General features: G+C 42.8%; 1 protein-coding gene across 12 annotated transcripts in view; it reads left to right on the top strand.

Moving 5' to 3' along the window:
* The window catches only part of NF2 (NF2, moesin-ezrin-radixin like (MERLIN) tumor suppressor), an 80,126-nt gene that overhangs the window by 22,404 nt on the left and 31,401 nt on the right, over positions 1-26,321 (top strand). For 5 of the 12 annotated variants that reach the window (XM_019426612.2, XM_019426607.2, XM_019426608.2 and 2 more), the window contains exons 2-8: positions 5,602-5,727; positions 7,670-7,792; positions 9,786-9,869; positions 17,984-18,052; positions 18,900-18,982; positions 20,833-20,908; positions 25,481-25,615. In XM_019426612.2, coding sequence (XP_019282157.1) covers positions 5,602-5,727; positions 7,670-7,792; positions 9,786-9,869; positions 17,984-18,052; positions 18,900-18,982; positions 20,833-20,908; positions 25,481-25,615 — 696 coding nt within the window. Of the gene's footprint in view, positions 1-5,601; positions 5,728-7,669; positions 7,793-9,785; positions 9,870-17,466; positions 17,902-17,983; positions 18,053-18,899; positions 18,983-20,832; positions 20,909-25,480; positions 25,616-26,321 lie in introns of those variants that run through there. The other 7 variants (XM_019426616.2, XM_019426617.2, XM_019426614.2 and 4 more) reach the window with 3 other exon arrangements.

Here is a 26,321-nt window from a genome sequence, read left to right as displayed (position 1 = left end):
GTTTTTGAACCTTGTTTTTTGTTTTTTTTTAATATTTATTCATTTTGAGAGAGAGGGAGAGAATGAGCTGGGGAGGAGCGGGGGTGGGGTGGGGAAGAATCCCAAGCAGGCTCTGTGCTTGTCAGTACAGAGTCCAGCGTGGGGCTTGATCTCATGAACCATGAGATCATGACCTGAGGTGAAATCAAGAGCCAGATGTTTAACCGACTGAGACACCCACGTGCCCCGAGCCTTGGGTTTTTGAAGTAGGCGAGTCTTCTGTTTGACACCATTGTTTACTGTATCTTTTTAAAATTTTTATTATTTTTTTTTAATGTTTGTTTATTTTTGAGAGAGAGACAGAGACAGAGTGGGGGAGGGGCAGGGAGCGAGGGAGACACAGAATCCAAAGCAGGCTCCAGGCCCCGAGCTTGTCATACAGAGCCCAACATGGGGCTTGAACTCACGAATCGTGAGATCAGGACCTGAGCCGAAGTCAGAAGCTTAACTAACTGAGCCACCCAGGTGCCCCGTTTGCTGTGTCTTTTTTTTTTTTTTTAAATTTTTTTAATGTTTATTTACTTTTGAGAGAGAGACAGAGTGTGAGTGGGGAAGGGTCAGAGAGGGAGGGAGACACAGAATCCGAAGCAGGTTCCAGGCTCCGAGCTGTCAGCCCAGAGCCCGATGTGGGGCTTGAACTCACAAGCCGTCAGATCATGACCTGAGCCGAAGTCAGATGCCCCACTGACCGAGCCACCCAGGTGCCCCTGCTGTGTCTTTTATGTACAAAGTCGACTGGGCACTGTGGGCAACAGAGAGATGACTGATGTCACTATTGCTCTGAGGCACCTCCAATCTTAGGAGACACTCAGATGTTCAGATCACGTCACAGCATCAGCACAATGCAGTGGATCACTGATAAAACTGTAAAAAGGGACACGGTCACATTCTGGTGAGTCATCTGGCACCAAGGAAGCCCATTCACAACCCAAGACCTCCTTTTACAGAGTGCCATGGGAATCACCTGGAACAACTGTGACCAGTGGTTCTTGTTTGTAAAGCAGTAGAAACCCAGGGTTTCTGGGTGGCTTAGTTGGTTAAGCATCCAACTACTGATTTTAGCTCAGGTCATAATCTTACGTTCCATGGGTTCAATCAAGCTTTGCGTCAGGCTCTGTGCTGACCATAGGGAGACTGCTTGGGATTCTCTCTCTCCTCCTCTTTCTGCTCCTCCCCTGCTTGCATGCTCACACACTCTTCTCTCTTTCTCAAAATAAGTAAAATAAAAGAAACCCAAATTAAGAGGACTAAACAAGTCTGCATACACTTAGGGAAGGGCTTGTTGAAAAGTGGAACCTCATGTAGGTACACAATGTGTTGGAGGTTAGATTGAACCCAAAAGAAAAACCTTTTCTTCTTCTTTTTTTAACGTTTATTTATTTTTGAGACAGAGAGAGACAGAGCATGAACGGGGGAGGGTCAGAGAGAGGGAGACACAGAATCCAAAGCAGGCTCCGGGCTCTGAGCTGTCAGCACAGAGCCTGACGCGGGGCTCGAACTCACGGACCATGAGATCATGACCTGAGCTGAAGTCGGCCGCCCAACCGACTAAGCCACCCAGGCGCCCTTTCTTCTTTTTTTAACGAAATGTTTATTTATTTTTGAGGTGGGGGGGGGGGGTAGGGCAGAGAGAGAAGAGAGAGAATCCTGAGCAGGCTTCCACTGTCAGCACAGAGTCTGATGTAGGGCTCGAACTCCGGAACTGTGAGATCATGACCTGAGCCGAAATCAGGAGTCAGAGGTTTAACTGACTGAGCTACCCAGGCACCTCCAAAAGAAAAACTTCTTAATTACTTTATGATAGAACATTTGATTTTATAAATAGAGCTAATAAATTGAGCTCAAAAATATTTATTAATTTTTGAGAGAGAAAGAGAGCATGCGTATGCGTGAGCTGGGGAGGGACAGAGAGAGAGGGGGACAGAGGATCTGAAGAGGGCCCTGTGCTGACAGCAGTGAGGCTGATGCAGGGCTTAAACTCACGAACCATGAAATCATGACCTGAGCCGAAGTCGGACGTTTAACCCTCTGAACCACCCAGGCGCCCCTGAGCTAATAAGACTTTAAATCAAATGTATTTAGGACATCTCTACCTGGTTTCCTCTGACATGGTAACTTATCCTAACAATTGTTCATCTATTCCCTCTGAAACATGCTGCTCCTCCTGTATGCCATCTCTCCTCTAGTGGAACCATCTACTGTTCAAGCCAGAAATGCAGGTGTCCCTCTTCATTCTTGATCCCTCAGTCCCTACCAGCACTCAGGTGCCAGCTCTGGGACTGCCTTCTTTCCAATTCTCAGGCTGTCTTCTCTCCCTCCCACTGCCTTAATCAAGGCGGGAGTTGGCCTCCTTTCTGCCCTTCTTGATTCTAGGCTCCTTTCCTCCAACTTATTGTCCGCCCTGTCCAGTGCATTCTGGAATGCTGATCTGATCCCATTACTCCTCTGCCCAAGAGCCTTCAGTGACTCCCAAGACGAGCCACCTGGCCCCACATGGCGCCCCATTCTCACCACGCCCCCTCTTGAGTTCAGGCTGTCTCAGCTCTACCAGATGACTTGCATTTCACTGAGATTATCATGATTTTCTTTTTAAGAATTCTTTCTCTCTTTCGTCTAACCCTCATTTGTTCTCTAAAGCCTTTTCTGACTTAGGTCCTTGCTTGTGTCTCCCATAGGGCCCATGCATCCACCATTTTGCGTCCTCAGTGTCTGGCATTTCGGGGCATATAGGATGTGCTCTGTAGTGCTTGTTCAAAGAATGAGCTGTAGCAGAGGCTTTAATTCACACTGAGCTGTAAAGGAGCAATATATGGCTCTTCCCAAGAATGGGTTTGGTTTCAGGATGGGAGAAGAGTGTTAAGACACGTTTCTTACTGGAAAAGGTGGTTGGGGAGTGCTGGTGGAAGGCAAGACAAATGGAAAGGCTCCTAGCAGAAAAAGAGGCCGTTGAGAAGCTGAGGGGGTTGCCTACCTTAGATCGCCAGGAAAAAGGCCAGTGTCTGCTTCAGAAGGCTGCCAAAGAATCTGTGACTCGGTTTCCTTATTTATACTTAAAGGGGAGGGGTCTACAGTAGCTAATGACTCCGGCTCACATCCAACACTGACATTCTATGATCCTTAGAGTCAAAGTTAAGAATCTAAATAAGACACCGTGAATTGGTGTGAGATTTTTCCCCCCCTCTCCTCACTTTCTTGCAAGCTTCCTGGAAACAAAGACGTCTATTTGCATTCAACAGGGGTCGTTTTGCATTTTAAAAACAAAGAAGTAGAAAGGAATGCAGGAAAACTGCTTTAATATGATACTATGTTTGAGAATTTAAACTCCACCCCCTCTCCCCCCAGTCAAGAAATTCACTATTCTCAGCTTTGGTTAAGATGTGCTGCACGTCCCAATTGCGCCCGGGTCCTCCGTGGCAGAGCCCGGCCCCTCCGTGGCTGTGAGTTATGGCAGCCTGGGAATCCATACTGTGATCTTCCTGGCCCTTGGGTGTTCAACTTCTCCAAGTTAATGTCTGTTCTTTAGCCTTACATTATCTCCTAGAAAGGTAGTCATTTATAATTTATATACTATGTACCGGCTTAAAATAGAGACAAGAGGATAATCAGCATCCCGAAGCTCCTAGTTTTCCAAAATAACATTTCTTCCGTGAAGTCTGCCTGTAGGAATTAAAACCTGCCTTGAATTAAAAAATCCTTTGTGCTGTTGTCAGACTGGGGAATGGGTGTGCCCGCAAGCGTTTAGCAAGCCTTGCAGAAGGGGAAGGCCATCATTTTTTTTTTTTTTAATAAAACTTGTCATTTTATTTTATTCTACTCAAAATAATTTCTAAAGACCTCATCCTTTGTAGTGTTACAGGGGTCTCACTAAAGTCACAGAGAGGAGATGGGGCAGAGCTAGAAGGACATACAGGAGAAGTGGCCCCCGTGAAGGACAAAAGCCATTTCATACCTCAGCCACTTGTCTGCTGCGGTTTTGGTGCCCTTCCATCTGGGTCGCTACTTTGCTCTTTGACTGTAAACACGGAGAATGGATGGGCTTTCCTGCTGAGTACCTCCCAGAGAACACACTGTTCATTCATATATATTAAAAATAGAAGACCTACTTGAAAAATGCTCTGTGCAATCAGGTTTTAGCAAGAGCCAATCAGATATTAGAGGTCTAACTTATTTTTTTCCTTCTTGCTTTTATAACCTGTCTCTAAACCCTAACTTCTTCTCCCATTCCTTTTCATTATGCATCTTCCATGTGCCAGGACATTGGGAGAAGATTTCTAATGAGGGCTGGAGAAGGACAGATGCTTCTGCAGTCCAGTGGTCTTGTCCTTCGGGTGTCTGGCGACTTTGCATTTGAATCCCAAGATTATTCTTACTGTGACCTCCATGTCTGTGATGTGTCTCGTGTGCTCACAACTGTCCCTGGTGTACAGTTGAATGTCCACCTGATACCTGGGGGCCAGCAGGGGTGGGGCTTGGGGGCAAGCAGCAGCTGAGGGGCTTGTAAGGGAACACCCTGGGTGATTTAACTTGGAAGCCACAAGGTGGCAACATTTACCAAGCGGCTGGGCATTTTTTCCCCTATTAAGATGTTGAACTTGCTTTTCCATTTTCTGAGATTGAAAAGCTGAGAAAAGGGTTTAGCAGCCATTGCTTTAGATCCTTTTGAAAGTGAAGCTGTAGGTTAAGCATGCTGCAGTTTATTGGTGTCTGTTCATTCCCTGGGTTTAGATACCGAGAATTTGAAATTGCTCCGTGTGACCATGGGTGAGTCACCTCTCCTTTGGCCTCAGTTATGCATCGGAATAGGAAGGATGTGTAGTTGGGCTGACTGTACGTGATTTATGGCTTGGGTTTTAACTTCCTCCCCTGTATTGCTTTAAAAAAAAACTTTCAGTAAAACTAGTCTTTATAAAACAAAAACAAGAAAACACTAGCTTTTTATCAAAGGACACTGTCATGATTTAAAAAAAAAAAAATCAACGACTGGGGTGCCTGGGTGGCTTCTGACTTCAGCTCAGGTCATGATCTCGTCATTTGTGAGTTCAAGCCCTGCATCGGGCTCCGTGCGGACAGCTCAGAGCCTGGAGCCCCTTTAGGATTCTGGGTCTCCTCCCACCCCCACCCCACCCCTCAAAAAGAAATAAACATTAAAAAAATTTTCTTTAAATCAATGACAAAGTCTCAAAGAAATCAATGTCCCTAGAAGCTAGCCATCTCCCTGGGTTAACTGAAGAGGCTAGACTCTCCTAAATGAGGATGCTTATTTACCAGCTTTCCTAAATTAGCAGCTTTGGGGATATTAAGATCTGTAAGGAACTGTCCAAGGGAGGTATTGTGTATGCTTTGCAGTGATTAAGCCATTAAGCTCTAATTGGTATTTTCCCACTCATGGTTTTGTGTAGGAAGCTTTAAAATTATTTAGGAATTCTGTGCTCATCAGCCATCTTAGTGCCATCCCCACATTTTGGCACCTGAGAGTAGGGAGTACAGAGAAAAGGTTTTTGTTCAAGTGGATTATGACTTTTTGCTCACGCTGCCCTTCCCTATTGGTCTGTTATATTGCAGATGAAGTGGAAAGGGAAGGACCTCTTTGATTTGGTGTGCCGGACCCTGGGGCTTCGGGAAACTTGGTTCTTTGGACTGCAGTACACAATCAAGGACACCGTGGCCTGGCTCAAAATGGACAAGAAGGTTGGGCTGGAACTTGATGAAACCAGTGAGGCTGGTGTGTGCTCTGGTTTTTCCCTGAGCATGTGCCTAGCTTCTTTACTCATCATGGGGCATTATGGATGCACAGTAGAGAAAGGGGCAAGTCCTGAGTAAGTCATGTAGAAAACAGGTTCTGGAGATGCCACAGGCTTACTGCCCCTCACACACTCTCCTAGGTGAGCAGAACCAATGAGCATAAAACTGTTGCCATCCCTGGCTTCTTTATTCATTGTCACCAGGCTGATTGCTTCTGGCTTTATGCTATTCAACTTACTGAACCACTAGTCAGGCTTTATGAATAAAAATTACTATTATATTATTATGCCCTTTTTTTTTTTTTTAAATACAGTTTATGTCTTTGAAAGATTTGCTTGGGACTCATGTTCTTTAGGGAATGTTTTTAAGTCTTTTCAAGAAACACTGTGGCCCAACTCAATTTAGTCATTAACACGATCTAAAGAATAAAGAGTGCCCTGGTCCCTGTGGTGAAGACAGAATGACCATTTTGTCTTAAGTCTTTATGATTCTCTGGGGCTTCTGAGGCCTGGATGATGAGTTGGGGCTCCCGGCAGTTCTAATGTGGCTTAGAAATGGATATTGCCTAGGGAAACTGCCTTCTGCGTGGATTCACATGTGCACACAAAGCCACACTTACCTACTTACCTGCCTATCTAACCATGAAGACATTTGGGAACAGGGCCATCTGCTTTTGTTAGTAACTCCTAAAAGACCCCTAGATCTCAAAATAAGTCAATGTCTAATTCTTACTCCAAATGGTACCCCTTGCAATTGATTTTATCATCTGCTGCATGGCATGATAAACAATGAACGCCTCCTGTTTTTTACAAGTTTGACTCTAAGCTCAAGTGTTCAAATTGTGTTTCCATATGTACACAGTAATCTGAATCTTCGTTGTTGGGATCTCTGCTGGTTATAAATTTCATATGGTAATTCCCATGATCATGAGCATTGAAGGGCCCCCACATGCCAGTGTCAGTGAGTGTCCTAGATCTGGTTTATTTTGGATCTCCTGGGCACTGCCACCTGGAATTTGGACAGGAGCATGAAGAATTATCTATCAAAGACAGCAGAACTTTGTGTATCTTTTTGTGATTCTCAGCAAAATAAGTTTTAAATCATATCTGAGTGTTGGCCAAATGGATATTAGATTGGGGGCATCAGGAGCCATGGAACCTGCTGCTCAAAGGAAATAAATTATGACACATGTTAATGGAGCCTTGTAGCCTGTCACATGGCATGTTTATGTCCTGAAATGAAATTCATTCTGGAGAGCAGATGGTTCAAGCTTTTCAGTGGGTGGATGAAATTGTTAGAAGATTAAAGGCAGTGTGGTTTACTGGCTGCACTCAAGTATTTTGTAGGGCATCTCTAGAGGTTCCTTGAAACAAGGGTTGCCACAATGGACACATTTCACTTTTGTTGCTCAGTTAATGTTCAGAGGATTTCACGAAAATAGAGTTCATCATCTCTAAGGTCCATCCTGATCTGGACCTAAATGTTGGGGGTTAGCAGTAACAAAAAGAATATAGGAAGAATCCACCAGTTTAGAAAATTAAAAAGCCTTCAGCCTACTGTAAAAGATAGTGCCCAAGACCTTTGAGTTATAAATTTCTACTTTTTAACTATCTCTGTGGCCTTGAGAACATCTGTGCCTTAATAATCTCAGCTCCTCTCACCCGTTGGGGATATTGATTAATTTGGTTCAGAAACGCCATGTGAGGTGAATATTACCTCTTGTTATAGATGGCTTCATGAATGCTTCAAACTGTAGGATCATAGCCTTTGGGAAATGTGATGAATTTAGAGAGGGAAAAATATTTATACGCTCCCTGCAAAAGGATGGTGGCAGGGGAGGAACAGGTGCCAACATACCTTGTTCTTCTTTTGCTCTGTAATTGTGCAGGTGCTGGATCATGATGTTTCAAAGGAAGAGCCAGTCACCTTTCACTTCCTGGCCAAATTTTATCCCGAGAATGCCGAGGAGGAGCTGGTTCAGGAGATCACGCAACATTTATTCTTCTTGCAGGTACACCAGTCTGTGCTAGCCCCGTTTATTCTGAGAGAACTCACCCAGGGGTAGTTGCCGAGGCAGCCTGGATGGCCCCCACGGTGTTGACCACAGAGGCCTTGGCATCGTGAAAATGTCCTGCCTCTGGGAAGTCAGTCCCTTTGGTTCCATAATGGGGGGAAAAGTCTTCAGAATAGAACTTGTACTTGAGTAAGGAGAATTGGTGTCAGAGAAGATTGCAAAAATAGGGTAGTGAAAGAACGGGTACAAGTAGCTACCTGGCTTGAAGTCTCTTTGAAGATGGATCCTATTTTCTTCTAAGTGAAAAGTACTTAATAGTTACAAAGGAAGTCCAAAGAGAAAGTCTTGGAAAGAGTAATTTTTCCAAAAGTTCAAAATTTGCTGTCATTAAGACAGGACTTCAGAACTCCAGTGAGTTGGAGTTTGACTCCACGTGACTAATCCCACACGTGTGGAACTTCAGGCATCATGCTTCATGCTGCCCATTGTATGTGAATGTCTTATCCCTACTCCTTCATTAGAGTATAAGCCCTTTAAAGGCAAAGCTCACTGAATATGCAGGAGGCATTCCGTAATTGCTCAACCGAATTGAAGAGATGAGGAGCTCCATGATTATGGGTTCAAAGACTGCTAAGACTGACCATCTAGGGGCGCGATGAGTGGGGGTTTGTGTGAGGATGAAAACCCTGTCAGTTTTGCTTGTGTTCTTACCGCTTGATCAGAGTGCTGCCCCAGTTTCATGGTTAGTTGCAGTGATTGGTGGTGGAGCTGCTTGTGTGCCCAGAGATGCCCGCTGTCGGTAGATCGCACAGGGGCGTTAATTACAGGATTTCCCAGAAGTAGACGTATGTATGGGCTGTCACATAGTCCTCCTGTAATTAGTTTGAGCCTCAGATTGTTATGTTCAGTTAATATTAAGTTAAATGTAATAAAACCCCCAAATAATTTATTTTCCAAAAAAGGTTTGCCAAAAAAAGTGTATATAGATGTACACACACACTCCCCCATCCCTAACACTTTCCTTCAAAGGGAAACCCTTTCAGTTTTTCTGTAGTATGGCTTTTTTTTTTCCTTTGAAAATAAATCAGGGATTAGAAAGTTACACTGCTTTGAATAAAACCACATAATGATCTCCTAGGCCCCAGAATGTCCTAGTGTTATAGAGATGACTTTCTTGTTAGCATTTAGAAGAAGTGCCCATCCCTCTTGTGACTTTAGCTTCATTTTTCCTCATATTGAAATGTTGGAGTGTTTTCGTGGCTGAGCAAGGCAAAATTTACTACTTTTATGAATCTGGTGACTGTTGACATCTGTGAAAAGAGAGTTGGCTTTCCTGTTGTGTTTATTTCAGTGAGGCTCTCTTGCCTCTATGTCTGGAACATCACACGCTTCACCATTCTAAGAAATTAAATGCAATGAGATCCGTTAATTCAACATTATGGCTTAAGAATTATATTTCCTGGACCTCACATGTGCTTAAAAGTTTAATCGATCAAACTTTATTGCTTCCTTTTTCCTTAGAGCAGGCATTTGGAAAGTGATGGGTTTTTTTCCTGCAGTCATAACTCAGTGGCCTTGCTGACTTTTGTCTTGTGTTAAGACTTTAAAGTAGACTCCCATTTCCTCTGGTGCTGCGTGTGCTCAGCAAGTGGCCGAGGCCACAATCACCACCAGAGCTGCCCCTGACACTTCTGGAATTCACAGCTCCCCCCTGTCACGGTCCAGATATCAGTCTCTGTTTTAACCATGGAAGTATTTTTCCTCTTCAGCATTTTTTTTTTTTTTTGTAGTCATCTTACCAATAACTTCTCAGTGACTGAACTCCCAACCTGTCTGCAGCAATAAAAAAAATTGTACCCTTTGTCAGAAAATCATTAACAGGCTGGTTTGGCAGGCCTCATTAGAACACCCTGCAGCCATCTGCTGTGACCAGCCTGCACAGCTCACTTTCACGCACACAGCGTCATGTCTCCCTTGTTGCCCCTTTCAGGTAAAGAAGCAGATTTTAGATGAAAAGATCTACTGCCCTCCCGAGGCTTCTGTGCTCCTGGCTTCTTACGCCGTCCAGGCCAAGGTAGGCTCAAAGAAGAAAAGTGCCTTCCTCCTTGGCATTAATGTGTGTCACAGGATCACTCCAGTCTTTTGTTTCTTCAGGTTTTCTAGGCTTCAGAGAGACTTTCCCCAGAAAGGAAGTGTTTAGGACTTGGGCTGGGGAAACCACTGTCACTGTCCCAGGTTCTGTATAATCTTGTGAGAATGTGTGTGTGTGTGTGTGTGTGTGTGTGTGTGTACAAGTGTTAAGTGTACGCTTATGATGAATTGTCTGCGTAATCTCATTACACACATGTGGTTTATTGCAATCACTGGACCAACCTTTCTTTTTATGAACCAAGGAAAATGAACTTACTGTCTCCAGTTTGGGCCAAACTATAGCATTTAGGTCAGAAAGGCCCAGGTCCTTATTCCAGACTCATCCTCTGAGGACCAGCAGCCCTGTGTGTGGGGACCCTGCTATAGCCTAGAGAATGCCCTACTTCCTTCACCCCTGATGGGCATGCTAGCTTTGCTCATGGCTGGTACTGCAGGCTGTTTGGCACCCCAAGCCCAGTTGAGCTGTGAGTGAATCATTCCTAGAGGAATCACTGCGGACTGGGAGGGGGGTGGAGGAGACCACCGCTCTTGTGTTTTGACCTCTCTGTTTTCATAAGACCAACTACAGGGTCAGTCAGGAGTGCTTCGTGTCCCTCAGATACCCCACTTCAATCACATAGCTTCTTTTCTTGGTCCTACTGCTTCCTACCCCTCCCCTGCAGTGTAAGAAGAGGCCCCAGAATTGGGGCATCTTCATTACTTTTGTGATTTTGCATAATCTTTTCAGTTTTTATTTTCCTTTATCGTTAGAGGTGTCCATAAAGCCATTTCCCTGTAGTGTTAAGAAAATTAATAAGATACTCTTAACTTCTTAGCCCACTTTTTTGGGGGGTAGTTTAATACAATTTCAGATCAAAGCTGGGAAATGACTGGCCTATCATTTGGGAGGAAAAAAAAGTCTGTTCATGCTGGTCAGACTAACAGAAGTACAAGAATCAATTCAATCATTTGATGCCTCGGCTAATATTTGCTGAGTGTTCACCAGGCCTGAGGAGTGGGTTGTTGACTCTGTCACAGATACAGACACTACAGCGAGTATCTGCCCTTTAGCGATTTGCCCAAGGGCATTCGGACAATCTTGGGTAAAGCTAAGGGCAGAATTCATGGCTTTGGGATTGTGTTTTGTGCCTCCCCTATTCCACTGCCCAGAAAAATGAGTAATTGAAAAAAGCAGAAAATGGGCCTTGATTCAACTAAAACATATGCTTCCTTTTATGCTTTGATTAAGAATATTAATAACAGGAAAAATGTGTCCTTTCAATCAGTATTGCCCTGACAGTGATGAAGCAGTCATTGTCACTCTCATCAAATGTGAGCACTTCCTGGCCCAGAACCGAGTTCCTTTTTAGCACGCTTTCTCTCCAGCTGAGAGGAGACCCAAGCTCTCAAGGACACTACCTCTCTTTGAAGGGCTTCAGTCTCAAAGGCTACATTTCCTTTACATGGATTTTGGGCCACAAATTCAAAGGCCACCTGTGGAAAAAAATAACTTTTCAGGGAACCAGCAGATGTTTGCTTAAACAGATTTCACTGTAGGAAAGCCCTACTAATTTGGATCCTACTAATTTAGAGATGAAAGTGATTCACAGACAGCATATGTGGTTCATATGGAGGAGGATGTTCTAACTGTTTTTTCCGGTGTAAATTTTCAGGATCTTACAAATAAAGGTAATCTGTGGCTTCAAGTCTGCATTCGAGAAACTAAGGATTATTATCACATGCTTCCAGTTTCTAGGACTGTTGGTTAATATTAAAAAAGATATCTCTGATTACAGTATTAATAGGATCTTACATGCCTGTAATGTTTTACAGTTCTACAAAGTGTTACACACGAATATTTCGTGCAATACTCAGTGTAGTCTTTTCCATGAGCCACAGCTTGAGAGGATTATGCCTGGTTTGCAGATGAGGAATTTAAGGCTCAGAAAGGATTAATAATTTGTCTGAAGTCCTAATACTTTATGTTAATTCTTTTTCAATGGAATTTATAGCCCACTTCTTGATGGACAAGATTTGAAGCAGAGTGGAACTGGAGACTAGAGCCGGGTTGAGAACCCTACCGTCCGGGACGCTTAGCTCAGCACTCCACTCTTGCCCTCCCCTTGTAGCGTGTGAGGGATGTCTCTGGGTAGCACGCACTGCCTTTCACCAAATTCCAGATTCATTTATAGGGTCTAATTTAGTCCAAACTTCTCAGTAAACCACACTGGTTCCCTCCATCATATTCAGTTTGTTTTCATCCTCAACCTTTCTGAAACAGAAAGGAACCTTAGAAGTATGGTGCGGAAAGCGAATCAGGCTCATTAACACATGGAATGTAATTATGCACAAATGCATTCATTATGGTATTTCAGCTGTTGGAATGATATAGACAGAGCTAATTCCACAGCATCAAGAAACAATTACCCTCAAAGTATAAATACAAATATTAATCACATGGTTCAGTTAACAAGAACCATATTTCTTGGTTAGAGTTTGAGTTATGTTTGAATCGAAAGTCTGGGTTTGTTTTTTTTGTTTTTTTTTTTTTTTGTCGTTGTTGTTTTGTTTTGTTTTGTTCAGTCCAGTCACATGACATACCAAACCATCTTGCAATGTTTTAAGCCACCTGTTGGATTCTATACTGACAACTTGGTGTTTAAAATGTGTTCTTCTTAAAAATGACTTTGGGAGATCGTGGTATGTAATTTACCAGTCTTGCAGTGCTGGCCTGCAGACTCCTAGTGTTCAGAAAGAGAAATGGATGGTGGGAGAGGAGGCTTACCGTTTCTTGGTACTCTTTGATGTCAGTTAGGGAAAAAGAGTGCCAAAAGGCAATTGAATTGGGTATATGTACAGTGTAGGTGGAAAGTAGCAAGAGTTGACGCTGGAGGGGTATGTCTGTAGGATGCCAGATCAGAAAGGGTCTTGACTTTATTGTGTGGGTGGTACAGAGCCAGTGAAGGGTTTATATTTTAGATAGATCCTTTGGTGGCTATGTGAAGGCCATATTGGAGTGAGGCAGGCTTGGAAGCAGGGAGACCTGTTAGAAGGCTGTGGTGGTCATCCTGGGGAGAGGCTCTGAGGCTCACACCTGGGGCAGTAGTCAGTTGGATGGGAGGAGACCAACTTGAAAATGTCAAAGAGGCAAAAGGTGAATATAAATGATGTTGTCCTTCACACACCGCCCCCCTTTTGTGGCTTATACTTTTACACATTGATGTTTTTTCCCCACTCAACATTGATTTTGAGATGTATCATGTTGTATGTGTAGATGTAGCTTGTTGGTCCTAATTGCTGTATGGTGGCCATTGATGAGTAAACCTAATTCATTGATCCATCCCCCTTCTAAGGGAGAGGTAGGTTTAGTTTCTCTTTTCCCCCTTCCGTTCGTTATCAATAGTGTTTTACTGAAGATCCTTTTATATGAATCTTCATGTACATGTGCAAAAGTTTCCACCTCTTTTTTTTTTTAAAGTTTCCACCTCTTAAGGTAGATTTCTACAAGCAGAATTGTAGATATATCCCTGAACATAAAGAACTCTTGAGTGTATGAGAAAAAGATAGCAGAAAAATAGATACAAAGGGCATACATACTTTATGGAGGAGAACATGAGAATGGTCAGTAAATAGAAAAAGATGTTCAATCTCAGTAGTAATCAAGAAAAAAAAGCAACGCTAACATGCCATTTCAAACCCAGAAGGTTGACAACGATTAGTAAATAGGAGAGAAGTGTTGTCTGAGCTCACATACGGGCAGAAAGGGACTGTGAATTGGAATGACCTCTGTAGAGCAATGGATGTGATAGGAGCCCATCAGGTGAGGGGGTACCCCTTCCCCGAAATTCCCCTTCTAGGTGGCTACCCCAGAGGACCTCCTGTACACCATGCCCTTTTTACTTAAAACTATCAGAACAGATCGTCCCACTTCATTTTTTTTTTAATTAAAAAAAAATTTTTTTGAGAGACAGAGCATGAGCAGGGGAAGGGCAGAGAGAGAAGGAGACACAGAATCTGAAGCAGGCTTCAGGCTCTGAGCTGTCCACACAGAGTCTGATGTGAGGCTCGAATTCACAAGGTGTGAGATCATGACCTGAAGTCAGATGCTTAACCGACTGAGCCACCCAGGCACCCCTCGTCCCACCTGATTTTTAATGTTTATTCATTTTTGAGAGACACAGAAAGGCAGAGTGCCAGCAGGGGAGGGGCAGAAAGAGGGAGAAACAGAATCCAAAGCAGCCTTCAGACTCTGAGCTGTCAGCACAGAGTGTGACGTGGGGCTTGAACTCATGAACTGTGAGATCATGACCTGAGCCGAAGTCAGATGCTCAACCGACTGCCACCCACTCACCCCTTCCCGCTTCATTTTTTAAACTACTGAACAGTATTTCCTGAAAAGGAGGGACTGTGGATTACTTCAATATGTCTTTATTGGTAGATATGTAGGTTTGTTTTTCTATTATTTAAACGAATGCAGTGAACATCTTTGAATATGCCTCTTTGGGCACATATGAACAATCTTTCACTAGGATAAATACCAAGAAATGGCATAACTGGGCTGAAGGATAAGAATCTTTAAAATTTAAATAATGCCAAGTGAAAGAAGCTGGACACAAAAGCCTGCCTATTGTGTGATTCCACTTATATGAAATGTCCAGAATAGGCAAATCCATAGAGACAGAAAGTAGATTTAGTGGTTGCTAGGGGCTAGAAGGAAGAGGAAATTAGGACTTAACTGCTAATGGGTATGGATTTCTTTTTGGGATGATGGAAATATTCTGGAATTAGATTGTGGTGATGGGTGTACAACATTCTGAATATACTAAAAACCACTGAATTGTATGCTTAAGATGGTGAATTTTAGGTATATAAATCTATCAGAATAAAAAACATTAAATATGTATGGCCAAATTGTCCTCCAAAAGTCTTGTCCTAATTTAACTTTTAAGAACAGTGTGTGAGGGGCATCTGGATGACTCAGTAGGTCGAACATCTGACTTCAGTTCAGGTCACAATCTCATGGTTCTGGAGTTTGAGCCCTGCCTTGGGCTCACTGCTGTCAGCACAGAGCCTGCTTTGGATCCTCTGTCCTCCTCTCTCTCTGCCCCTGCCCCACTTACATGCACTCTCTCTCAAAAATAAACAAACATTACAAAATTTTTTAAGAAAAAGAACAGTGTGTGAGAATACCTGTTTTTCTACATCCTCATCAATAGTGGATGCTATCAGTCTTTTAAATTTTTGCTAATCTGACAGAAAAATAGGTGTTTTTTTTTTTTTTAAGTTTTTGTTTCCTGATTACCATGGGGCTGAGAATCTTTTCATAGATTTATTGGCCATTTGTATTTCTTTCCTCTGTGAATCAAGTGTTTACAGCTTGCCCATTTTTCTACTGTATTGTTTATCTTTTTCTAATTGATTTATAGGAGCTCCATATATTATGGGTGTTGACCTTTTATCTTTTTTTTTTTTTTTTAATCTATCAGACTTGTCAATCTTTTTATGTTTTGGGTGACTTTTAGAATGGCCTCACCAACTGTTGTTCTGCACATGTCCTACATTTTATTCTGGTATTTTTATGGATTTTCATTTATGGGTTTGAGCCTTTAATCCACCTTGAATATAGTGACCGGTGTTTTGATAAGGAATCTATTCATTCTGTGTATGTATTGACCAAATCTGTTTTGTGAAATCCTGTTCAGAGCATTTGGTCGAATTTCCCATGTATATAGGCAGAGGCTAGTATTTCATATCCAGAAAGAGCCTCTGTTTAACCTAAGAATTGACTTCAAGAGTCCTCTAAATGGTGAATTCCCTTCTTGTATTTAAATTCAGTTGGTTCATATCAGGGGTGGATCCAGGTTTTGTGGAGCCTGAAGTTTATATAATTTAGGGGCTTCTTTTTAATGCTAGAATACCAAATTTTGAGTACAAAATTAGTTCAGGCCCACACAGGTGCAGAGAGACCTGAACCCAATATTCATTAGTTTCAAAGTAAATCCACTCCTGGTTTTGTTACCAGAATGCATCCGTACATAAAAGGATGAGGAACAGCCATCTCCATCTATGGAGTGGTATGACTTTCCTTTATATTCACTAACTGCCACAACTTAAGGGTTTTCTTCTTCTTTTGTTTTTTGAAGAGACATTTAAGAGCAGGCACACGTATCAAGGTGGCTTTAATGTTGTAGGTGGAGTTAGTCCAGCGGTGAAGTTCTTTAAGCAGGGTCTTTGCTGCCTCTGCATTGCTCAAATGTGTAACATATTTGATCACTGAAGTAGCTGGGAGCTCAGTATGGTAATGTGGGTCGTTAATCTTACAAGCCTTTGGAACCTGAATTTACAACTTTAACTTTGCATATCTGCTTACTTCGGCATTTAGAGTTTGGTCAGCACCATTAAGAGGTCTGCAAATGCGACTAACAGGGCTTGCTTTAGCATCCTACCCCTTCAAAAATCAGAGAGGTGGGGCGCCTGGGTGGCTCATTTGGTTAAGCATCCCACTTAGGCTGAGGTTCTGATCTCGTAGTTCGTGAGTTCAAGCCCCGAGTTGGGCTCTGACAGCACAGAGCCTGGAGCCTGCTTTGGATTCTGTGTCTCCCTCTCTCTCTCTGCCACTCCCCTGCTCACACTCTTGTCTCTCTCTCCTTCAAAAATATATAAACATTAAAAAATTTTGTATGGGTATTATTTCATTTAATCCCCATAAAAGTCCTATAAGACAAATACTGCTATTATCCCTATTTAACAGATGAGAAAACCAAGACACAAAATTCCCAAGGTCACGGCTAATAAGTGGAAGAGCTGGGTTTGAATTTTTAGCTGCTTGCTTCCAGAGCCAGGCTCTTACCTGTGCTCTGCGGCTGCCTCCCGAGAGAGTGCCCTTAAAACTCAGTCCAGTTACTCACTCATCACATCCTCAGGCCTTTAGGAGATCGAGAGAAGCCAGGTTCCTTTAAGTTTTTTTTAAATGAAGACAGGGGTACAAAAACTGGCATATTTTAAATGTTTAATTTGACAAATTAATTCCTTTAAAAACGCTCAAAAAACTCAGTACAATTCTACTATTTGCAAGATAATGATGAGATTCTTAAAAGACATTAATTTATGGTGTTTTTTAAAAATAAAGTTTATTTTATTTTGAGAGGGAGAGAGAGAGAGAGAGAGAGAGAGAGAGAGAGAGAGAGAGAGAATCCCAAGCAGGCTCCACACTGTCAGTACGGAGCCCATCGTGGGGTTCCAACTCATGAATCACGAGATCATGACCTGAGCTGAAATCAAGAGTCAGATGTTTAACTGAGTGAGCCCCAATTCATGGTGCTTTTTTAGCAGGCATGGGATGAGACACAACTTAAAGTTGCTGATGAACATTGGAAAGAAAGGGATATTCATTCTTAAATCAGAACATAAATTTCCAAGTTATTGTCCCTAAATAAATACATTAAAATGCATTTCTGGCCCCATTAATGACTTGCTCTGCAGCTTTAAGAAAATCAGTTAACCTATTACTCATTTCTTTGTCTGTACAATGGGAATGACAGCCTTGGCATCAGATTTCTCCAAAGCACTTTTCAGAGCCTTGAATGAAAGGTATTGGAACTATTGCCTGCGTTATTCCCAGCTCCCAACCTAGCAATTGTCTCCAATTACCAGCCACTTAGAAGGATTTGTAGGTAAGACTCTTATCACACGTTGTTAATTACAACTTTCACAGTTGTGTTTTGTTGTTTCCTTTCAAAAGCTAATGTTTGGTAGTGACTGCTTTCTTTGGGTTAGAAAACACGGCTACATTTCCATACAAATGTCACATTCTTATTAGCACATTACCCATCCATCCCTCACGGGATTATACAACTCTGTTCATAGATATAATCAGCTTTGTATTTTCATTCAAGGGTAACAAACTAGCAAGGTAGAAATCTTGACTTGGCATCAGAACTGAATTGAAACTGAATTGCTCCCGGAGCTGGGAGGGGATAAGACAGAGTCAGGCTCCATTCAGAAATGGCAGTTGTCTCTAGAATCTCAATCGCTTGCTCTCCTTTCTTCTTCTTCCAGTATGGTGACTATGACCCCTCTGTTCACAAGCGGGGATTTTTGGCCCAAGAAGAATTGCTTCCAAAAAGGGTAAGAAGAAATCAATCCCCTATTTGGGAAGACACAGCAGAGATGTGCTCTGTGATAAAGCCAACTGGGAGGCTTGAAGGAATATTGGAAGTACATGACAAAAACATTTAAATAAATATTTTGTGATCAATCTTGATGAGTAAAGAATGTTGAATCTCTGTTAAGAATATTAAAAAGCCAAGGTTCGTGGAATTCATTTGCGGTTGCCAGGGCTGTAAATGTTTGTTTCCTTCAAGGTGGGTGAGCACCAGCGATTCCCAGGGAGGTGTGTGGAGCAGTGTGTGTTCAGCTCAGGGAGCTGAGCTATTTGCAGCTGGGCAGGGTGGATAGAGATGAATTGGGGTGGACATTGTAGTTTTTAATCCTCAGTGTTGTTCATCTTGTTCATTAGCCACAGAAGCAGGCCCTCCCTCCCTTTTGCTGCTCCCGGTTTTATAGCTCCACTCATTTGTCATGTGTAATAAAGGCCCGATTCTCACCTTTACCTGACTTTCCCTGCTCCTTTGATGGCTTTTGTGCAGGCGGAGGCAGCAGCACACACAGCTTAGCCCTGGCCGACCCAACTGAGCTCCTCCCTCTGGGACGTGCAGCCCAGGAAAGAGGGACGGCAGCTGGGTGAGGGGTGCACCTACGCCTGAGTAATGGTGCACCCTTCTGAGTTGTGACTCAAACTGAATGGTGCTTGTCTGTGCGCACCACCTCTGTGCCATGTGACTGGCTCCCTGTATGTGGCTTTTTAAAAATAGCTTTGCTATTTTGTAAAAATGATGCACAATTATGAAAATGGCATACAATACCAAAACTTTCTTTGTATGTGGGTTTTTTATTTTGCTCTACTTTTTGGTAGGTAATAAATCTGTATCAAATGACTCCAGAAATGTGGGAGGAGAGAATTACAGCCTGGTACGCGGAGCACCGAGGCCGAGCCAGGTGAGGCTGCTTCATTATCGGTTTACATTTCCGTATGGACTTTTTTTTTTTAAGAACTATGAAATTAGGACACGCTCGTTGAACAAAATCCAGTACTGAGGTATATAGAAAAAGGGAGCGCTGGGAGTAGCTGGTCTTCAGTGTTGTGTGTGCTTCTTCTAGTGCATGAATACAGCCTGTCCAGATGTACAGGCCCACTGCACTCATTGGCAATTTAGGTTTCACGTTAAGGATTATAATGTATGGATATTCTGTAGCTTTTGTGTCCATTTCCCTACTGATGACATTTGGAGTGGCTATAGATTTTCACTTTCTGCAATGTACAGCCTAATGTTGTTATATAATTATATGAGCAGTTCTGAGGATACATTCTTTGCAAGAGTTGCTGAGTCCAAGGATATGAGCATTTTGTGTTCTGACAGGTGCCGCTAAATCGCCCTCCGCAAAGGCCGGACCTGTTTACCTGCCTACCAGCAGTGTGTGCACGTCTCTCCCCGCCTCGTTTCTCTCCCCACCACTCATTTTTATCCATCTAATTTTTGTAATCTAAAAGAGGAGACATGTATCTTAAGTACTCATTAGCATTTCCCTGATCACTGTAGGAATTGATCATCTTTTCATTAGTCTTTAAAATATTGTCCTCTTCAAATCAACTTCCTAGCGTGCTCTTTTTTAATACCATGTATACTGAAAAGTGGGCAAGTCTTAAACGTACCACTCAATGAATTACCACAAAGTGAAAACACCGTGTAATACCAGGTGATGAGATAGCACGTGACCCCCCCCCCCATCACTCCCCATCCTTCCTCCCCACAGCTAACCACTCTCCTGACGATGGAGTAGCAGTGCATGTTTTAAATTTTACTTGCATGCAATCGGAGAGTCCCTATTTTTTGTGTCTCACTTCTTTTACCCAGAATCATATGGTGAGAATTGGTTTGTGGTGTGTAATAGCAGTAACAGTTTCATTTTCATTGCTGTGCAGAACTCCACTATGTTATTAAAGCATGAATTCCCCATTGCACTATTGGTGGATGTTGGGTATGTTGGGCTGTCTCTTGGTTTTTCGCTATTACAAATGACATCAAACGATTTTCCAAGGTAATTGTTTGTACCAATTTACATCAGCAGTGTGTGTGTTTCTAGTTGTTCCACGTGCTTGCCAACACTGTGTGTTCTCTCAGGTTGAATTTTTAAAATTCCATTTGAGAGCATTTTGAGATTGGAGAGAGGGAAGAGGCAAGGTCATAGGGAGACCTAGTTAAAATATTTCAATATCGTACCTATTTGGGAGTTTCCTGCAAGTCATTGCTTTAAGATCTTAATCTGACTCCTAGCTTAGAAGTAGGTGACCTTGGTTGGGTTTTACAGCCCCGATAGCTCTTGACCTAATCTCTGACAACACCCACAGAAATAAAATCAGGAAGGTAGCTCTCCGGTAGGTTGCCAAGAGAATTGTTTCAATACCAAAACCTTGTAGGTGAAAAAAGTTCACAACCAGATAAAGCAACAACTTAAATCAAATTTGCATATCCAAATCCATTTGAGGGAAGAAGATAACATACCACATGCTTTTCTTGAATTCCTTGAGACGGGTATCATTATTTATCAAGGGCAAAGCGTGAAATTGAAGCCAAGAGACACTGTAATGAATCTGTTCTCTGGCTTTTATGAGGCCGGGAAATTCTGCTTGACCTCGGTGCGTTTAATAGACTCAGGGCTGGGAAGAGCCTTGCTGGTATCTGCTCTGGCTGACATCTTCTGGCAGGTTCCAATGCTCAGGGTGGCGTGTGCCCACCCTCTGTTTTCTCACTTAGTTCCGGTGACAGTGTCTTTCATTCTCTTCACAGGGATGAAGCTGAAATGGAATATTTGAAGATAGCTCAGGACCTGGAGATGTACGGTGTGAACTACTTTGCAATCCGGGTGTGTTGAATCCTCTTTGACTTCCCTGTGTATAAACAGGCTGAATCAGGGGCAGACTGCTTTCGAAAATGGGTTATTTCCTTATTCCAGGATAGCAGACTCTTTAATGGTTCACTGGAGGAGAAGGGAAGAGGAAGAGGAGAGGGTCTTATAGCCTCATTTTCTATTTCTGGACTTCAATTAGATCCTCCGTAGTTAAGTGTCAGTTGAGCCCCCGGGGGACTTGGGCCTGGTCCTGGGCTCTGCTCAGCAGAAACCTGTTTGAATGCTCTGAGTGTAATGTTTGATTATTTCTGGCTCTGTGAGATCTGGCCCACAGGGAGCACCTGTAAATACTTTCTTCCCCCAAGGCACAAGGAGAGTAAAGCTGCTTTTATAGATTACTGATTTGTTTGGGTGGGACTCTTGTTCTCTCTAGCAGGCTAATTGGTTTTCTCTTCAGACCATTAATAGTCCCACTGCTGTCCCCTGGGAACCCACTGCTTCTGCACCAGAGGCTTTTGTTTTCAGTCCTGGCTGGGTGGGCCTCTTGAGCATCTTTCTCCCAAGGTTCTGCTGCTGGTGCAGCATCTAGGAGCTCCTTCCAAAGGAATTCATGCGATTGGCTCTAGTATTCCATTGCTGGTTCCAAACTACAGATAAGTAGATGTTAAAATAACCATCCATAGTGGTCCACCTTTATTATTATAGTTATGGTGTTTTTTAAATCTGTATTTATTCCTTTTGAGAGAGAGAGTGAGAGAGCAAGAGCGTGAGCGAACGCAAGCAGGGGAGGGGCAGGCAGACTGGGACAGAGAATCCCGAGACTCGACTCAACAACTCAACGAGGGGCTTGAGGGGCTTGAACTCATGAACCGCAAGATCGTGACCTGAGCTGAAATCAAGAGCCCTTAACTGACTGAGCCACTTAGGCGTCCCTTATTGGAGTTATGGTTTGCTTTCCTTTTCAGGGTTCTTATAAATTTTATATGAAATTTGGGTAAACTGTATTATATTTTAAGTAATTTAGGATATGGGGTGGCCTGGCTGGCTCAGTCAGCAGAGCATGTGGCTCTTGATCTTGGGGTTGTGAGTTTGAGCCCCACATTGGGCATAGAGAGTACTTAAAAATAAAATCTTTAAGTAATTTAGGATAGCTTTCTACCTGATTTGTTTTCTAAATACCGATTTTTAATGGATTTCATTACATAAAATTACACTGGCAAGTTATGTTATTTCATATAGCAAACAAGTACCTAAAAGATTTTCTATAATCATGCAAAAGGTTATTTTCTTTTTCTTTTTTAAGTTTATTTATTTTGAGAGAGAGAGAGAAACAGAGCACATGAGAGAGAGGGAGAGAGAGAGAATCCCAAACAGGCTCTGTGCTGTCAGTGCAGAGCTCGATGTGGGAATTGAACTCATGAACTGTGAGATCATGACCTGAGCCAAAGTCAAGAGCCTGACACTTAACCAACTGAGCCATGTAGGCACCCTATATATATATGTTTTTTAAGTAAGCTCTATACCCAACATGAGGCTTGAACTCACTATCCTGGGCTCAGGAGTCACATGCTCTCCTGACTGAACTAGCCAGGTGCCCCGAGGTTATTTTCTAAAGTTTTATTAATTTGTATTTGCTAACTGTCTGGTTTCTTTCTTTTTTTAATTTTTAATTTTATTTATTGAGAGAGAGAGAGAGAGAGAGAGAGAGAGAGAGAGAGATTGTGTGTGTGCAAGCAACGGGGAGGCGGGGCACAGGGAGGAGAGACAGAACGCCAAGCAGGCTCTGTACCATCAGTACAGAGCCCACTGTGGGGCTTGAACTCATGAGCCGTGAGATCATGACCTGAGCCAAGGTCAAGAGTCAGATGCCTAACCCACTGCACTACCCAAGTGCCCCAATTGTCTGGTTTCTTTAAGGTCAGACTAATTTAACACATTTCTGTGGTTTTGGCAACATCTTTCCTCTTGCCCCATATGCCCACCATCTAGATTCTAAAAAAGTAGTGTTTTACAATCCTTAAAAACTAGTTTCTCATTAGGGAATGTTTCTTTTTTTTTTCTCTCTTCTCTCTCTTTTTTTTTTTTTTTTTTTTTTTTGAGAGAGAGAGAGTGTAAGTGAGTGAGGGGCGGAGAGAGAGAGGGGAGAGAGAGAATCCCACCAGCAGCATTGAGAGAAAGGTGAGAGAGAAGCAGGGCTCACCCAGAGTGGGGCTCGAGCTCGCCCATTGCAGGACTCAAAGTCATGAACTGTGAGATCATGACCTGAGCCAAAGTCAGATGCTTAATCCACTGAGCCACCCAGGTGCCCGGGAATATTTCTGTAGCAATCAGACCAAAATACACTATTTTGTATGTGTATATGTTTTGTGTAATGCAGTAGACAAAGCTAATGGATATTTTAGTATCATTTGTGTCCAACTTTTTGTAATCTCACCATCAACTAAGGAAGATATGTGCTTAAAACAATTTAAAAGGGACTGCTTGAGTCGCACCTCTCTGTTTTTTCCCTAGGAATGTTGGCATCATGATAGGAAGCAGAGGGTAGAATCCTTTTTTTTTTTTTTAATTTAATTTAATTTGAAGGAAATAGTCACAGGGGCACCTGTGTGGTTCAGTTGGTTGAGCATCTGGCTTCAGTTCAGGTCATGAGCTCATGGTTCATGAGTTCGAGCCCTGCATCTCTGCTGTCAGCACGGAGCTCGCTTTGGATCCTCTGTCCGCCACCCCCCGCCGCCCCTCCCCTGCTCATGTGTGTGCGCTATCTCTATCTCAAAAATAAACTTAAAAAAAAAGTCACAAATATAATGAAGTATCTCGTTTTCCAGAATGTACTACAGCTCTTAAAAGTACAAAGCCTCACTGTGTTAATGTAGTAGTTTTAATAGCTTTGCAGACGAGGGATCTCTCTCCTGGTTTAGTGACAGCTCCTGACTTTGGGGTGTTAGAAGGAGTAAAAAGATTTATCTTGGAGAGCTCACTTGTCCATCTGACACCTGCTGTTAGATTGGTCCTTCTCATCACAGTCCGAGCACCTTCTCACTCTGCAGATCTGTTTTCCTGCCTTTGAGTCTGGTTCAATTTCCTTCTTGTCAGCAAGGGGTCAGGTGCTTTAGGTCCTTGTGCAGGGAGCTTCCTTCCACCACCACACAAGGGCCAGACCACACAGCACAGGTGGATGGATCTGCAGCCTGAAGATGTAACCCCAGGCCCACTGCTGGGTCAGTGACATGGAGGCCCAGGACACTTGCCTTCTGTCTGCTCTGCCTGCCAACCAACATATGTACCATCACATTTTCAAACAGCTTTATTGAGGTATAATTTATATATAGTTCACTTTGGAGTATTTTTTTCCAGTGTTCTATTATAAAAATTTTCAGACATATAAGAAAATTGAAAAAATTTTATAACAAATACTCATAGATACCCACTGTCTAGATTCTATAACATTTGACTATATTTGCTTTATCATGTTGAGACTACATTTTAACATAAAATAAAACCATTTGATCTTAGCACTTAGAATTTTCTTTCTGGGAGTACAACTACCTTTTCTTTCTTTAAATTTTTTTTTTAAATGTTTATTTATTTTTGACAGAGAGAGAGCATGAGCAGGGGAGGGGCAGAGAGAGAGGAAGACACAGAATCCCAAGCAGGCTGCAGGCTCTGAGCTGTCAGCACAGAGCCTGACTCGGGGCTCGAACTCACAGACCGTGAGATCATGACCTGAGCCAAAGTCGGATGCTCAACCGACTGAGCCACCCAGGCGCCCCCTACCTTTTCTTTTAATGTTTAATCCTATGGGTTTTTATTCTACCTCTGTGATAACCTAGTTATAGTAGTTCCCCATTATCCATAGGAGTACTTTTCCAAAAGCCCCCGTGGATGCCTAAAACCATGGATAGTACCAAACCCTATCTATACTATATTTTTTTCTTGTATAGACATACCTATGATAATTTTAACTTATAAATTAGGCTCAAGGTGTAAGAGATTAACAACACTAACAATAAAAAAGAACAGTTATAACAATATACTATAATAAAAGTTATTTGAATGTGTTCTTTCTCAGAACATCTTATTGGACTGTGCTCACCCTTCTGGTGATGATGCGAGAGGCTTAAATGTCTGCATGATGAGATGAAGTGAGGTGGATCACGTAGGTGTTATGATGTAGTGTTAGGCTCCTGTTGACCTGACAGTAGTTCAGAAGGAGGATCATCTGCTTCTAGACTGGGGTAACTGAAACTGTGGAAAGCAAAACCACAGATAAGGGGTGGGTGTGGGGCTACTACTGCATTTAATTGGAGGTAACAGTGCTTAGATTGCTGCTACTTTAGCCATCAAGCCAGTGACAGAAGCCCCCAGTGATCCCTCTGGGGGACACTGAGTCATGAGGATGGTATTTTGCCTCTGCCTGCCCCAATTCAGGAAGCTGGAGCCCCCTGGGTTACACAGCAGCTGTGACTTCTGTTGGGACCTGTTGGAACTCGTCAGATGTAACAGCATGTGCCAGGTTCTTTGGGAAGTTGAATAAAATCTCACACGTCTGCTGGAGCTGACGGTGGCTGATCTTTGTTGACTCCACAGAATAAAAAGGGCACAGAGTTGCTGCTTGGAGTGGATGCTCTGGGGCTTCACATCTATGACCCTGAGAACAGGCTGACCCCCAAGATCTCCTTCCCGTGGAATGAAATCAGAAACATCTCGTACAGCGACAAGGAGGTAGGACAGGCCCCGCATGCAGACATGCCAGCAGCCCAGCTGCCAGCCTGTCCCCATCTCTCCTCCTCCCTGGACTTCTCCTTGTTATCAGTAAAATCCTTTACTCCCCAGGCTTTGCGTTTTTGGTTGTTGTTTCCTGTTTACAGAGCAGTATTGGCATCCTATTTTCAAGTAGCATCACTAAACCCCCCCTGCTGACCAACAAGAGGCTGGGAAGCTCAACTTGTCAAGACTAAACCCCAAAGAACAGTAAACCAACCAGAAAGTAACCTTGTCTTATTACTTGCCTTTCCATTTCTGGTGAGAAATTCTGTTTGTGTTTTTCAGTGTGGTATACATTAAACCCTCTCTCGGTGTCTAGTGCTTGATACGTAGGGTGGGGATATCTATCTAAGTATTTATCCCCACATGTATATATACGTATGTGTACCTCTTTCTGTCTCTCTGTGAGGATATAAATAAGAATATCAGGCTAACTGCTTATGAGAATTCAAAAGTAATTAAGTTTGAATAACTTGGCTGAGCACTCTAAGTTAGAAGTCAGATGTTCCTATACCGGATGGTGATCTTTCCCAAACACTGTAATCTTAGGTTTGTTCATTCACTCGTTTGTTCTCTGTTAATTTTAAAGGAATTATCAAGCATCTGCTTTGTGTTAGTTTTCGTAGGGGAAACAAAGATGTAGAAAAGCCAGTCTCGACCTTCA

The sequence above is a fragment of the Panthera pardus genome, unplaced genomic scaffold, assembly GCF_024362965.1.
Source record: "Panthera pardus isolate Hobbes unplaced genomic scaffold, ASM2436296v1 HiC_scaffold_15, whole genome shotgun sequence".
Lineage (NCBI taxonomy): Eukaryota > Metazoa > Chordata > Mammalia > Carnivora > Felidae > Panthera > Panthera pardus.
This window is presented reverse-complemented; position numbering and strand designations above follow the sequence as displayed.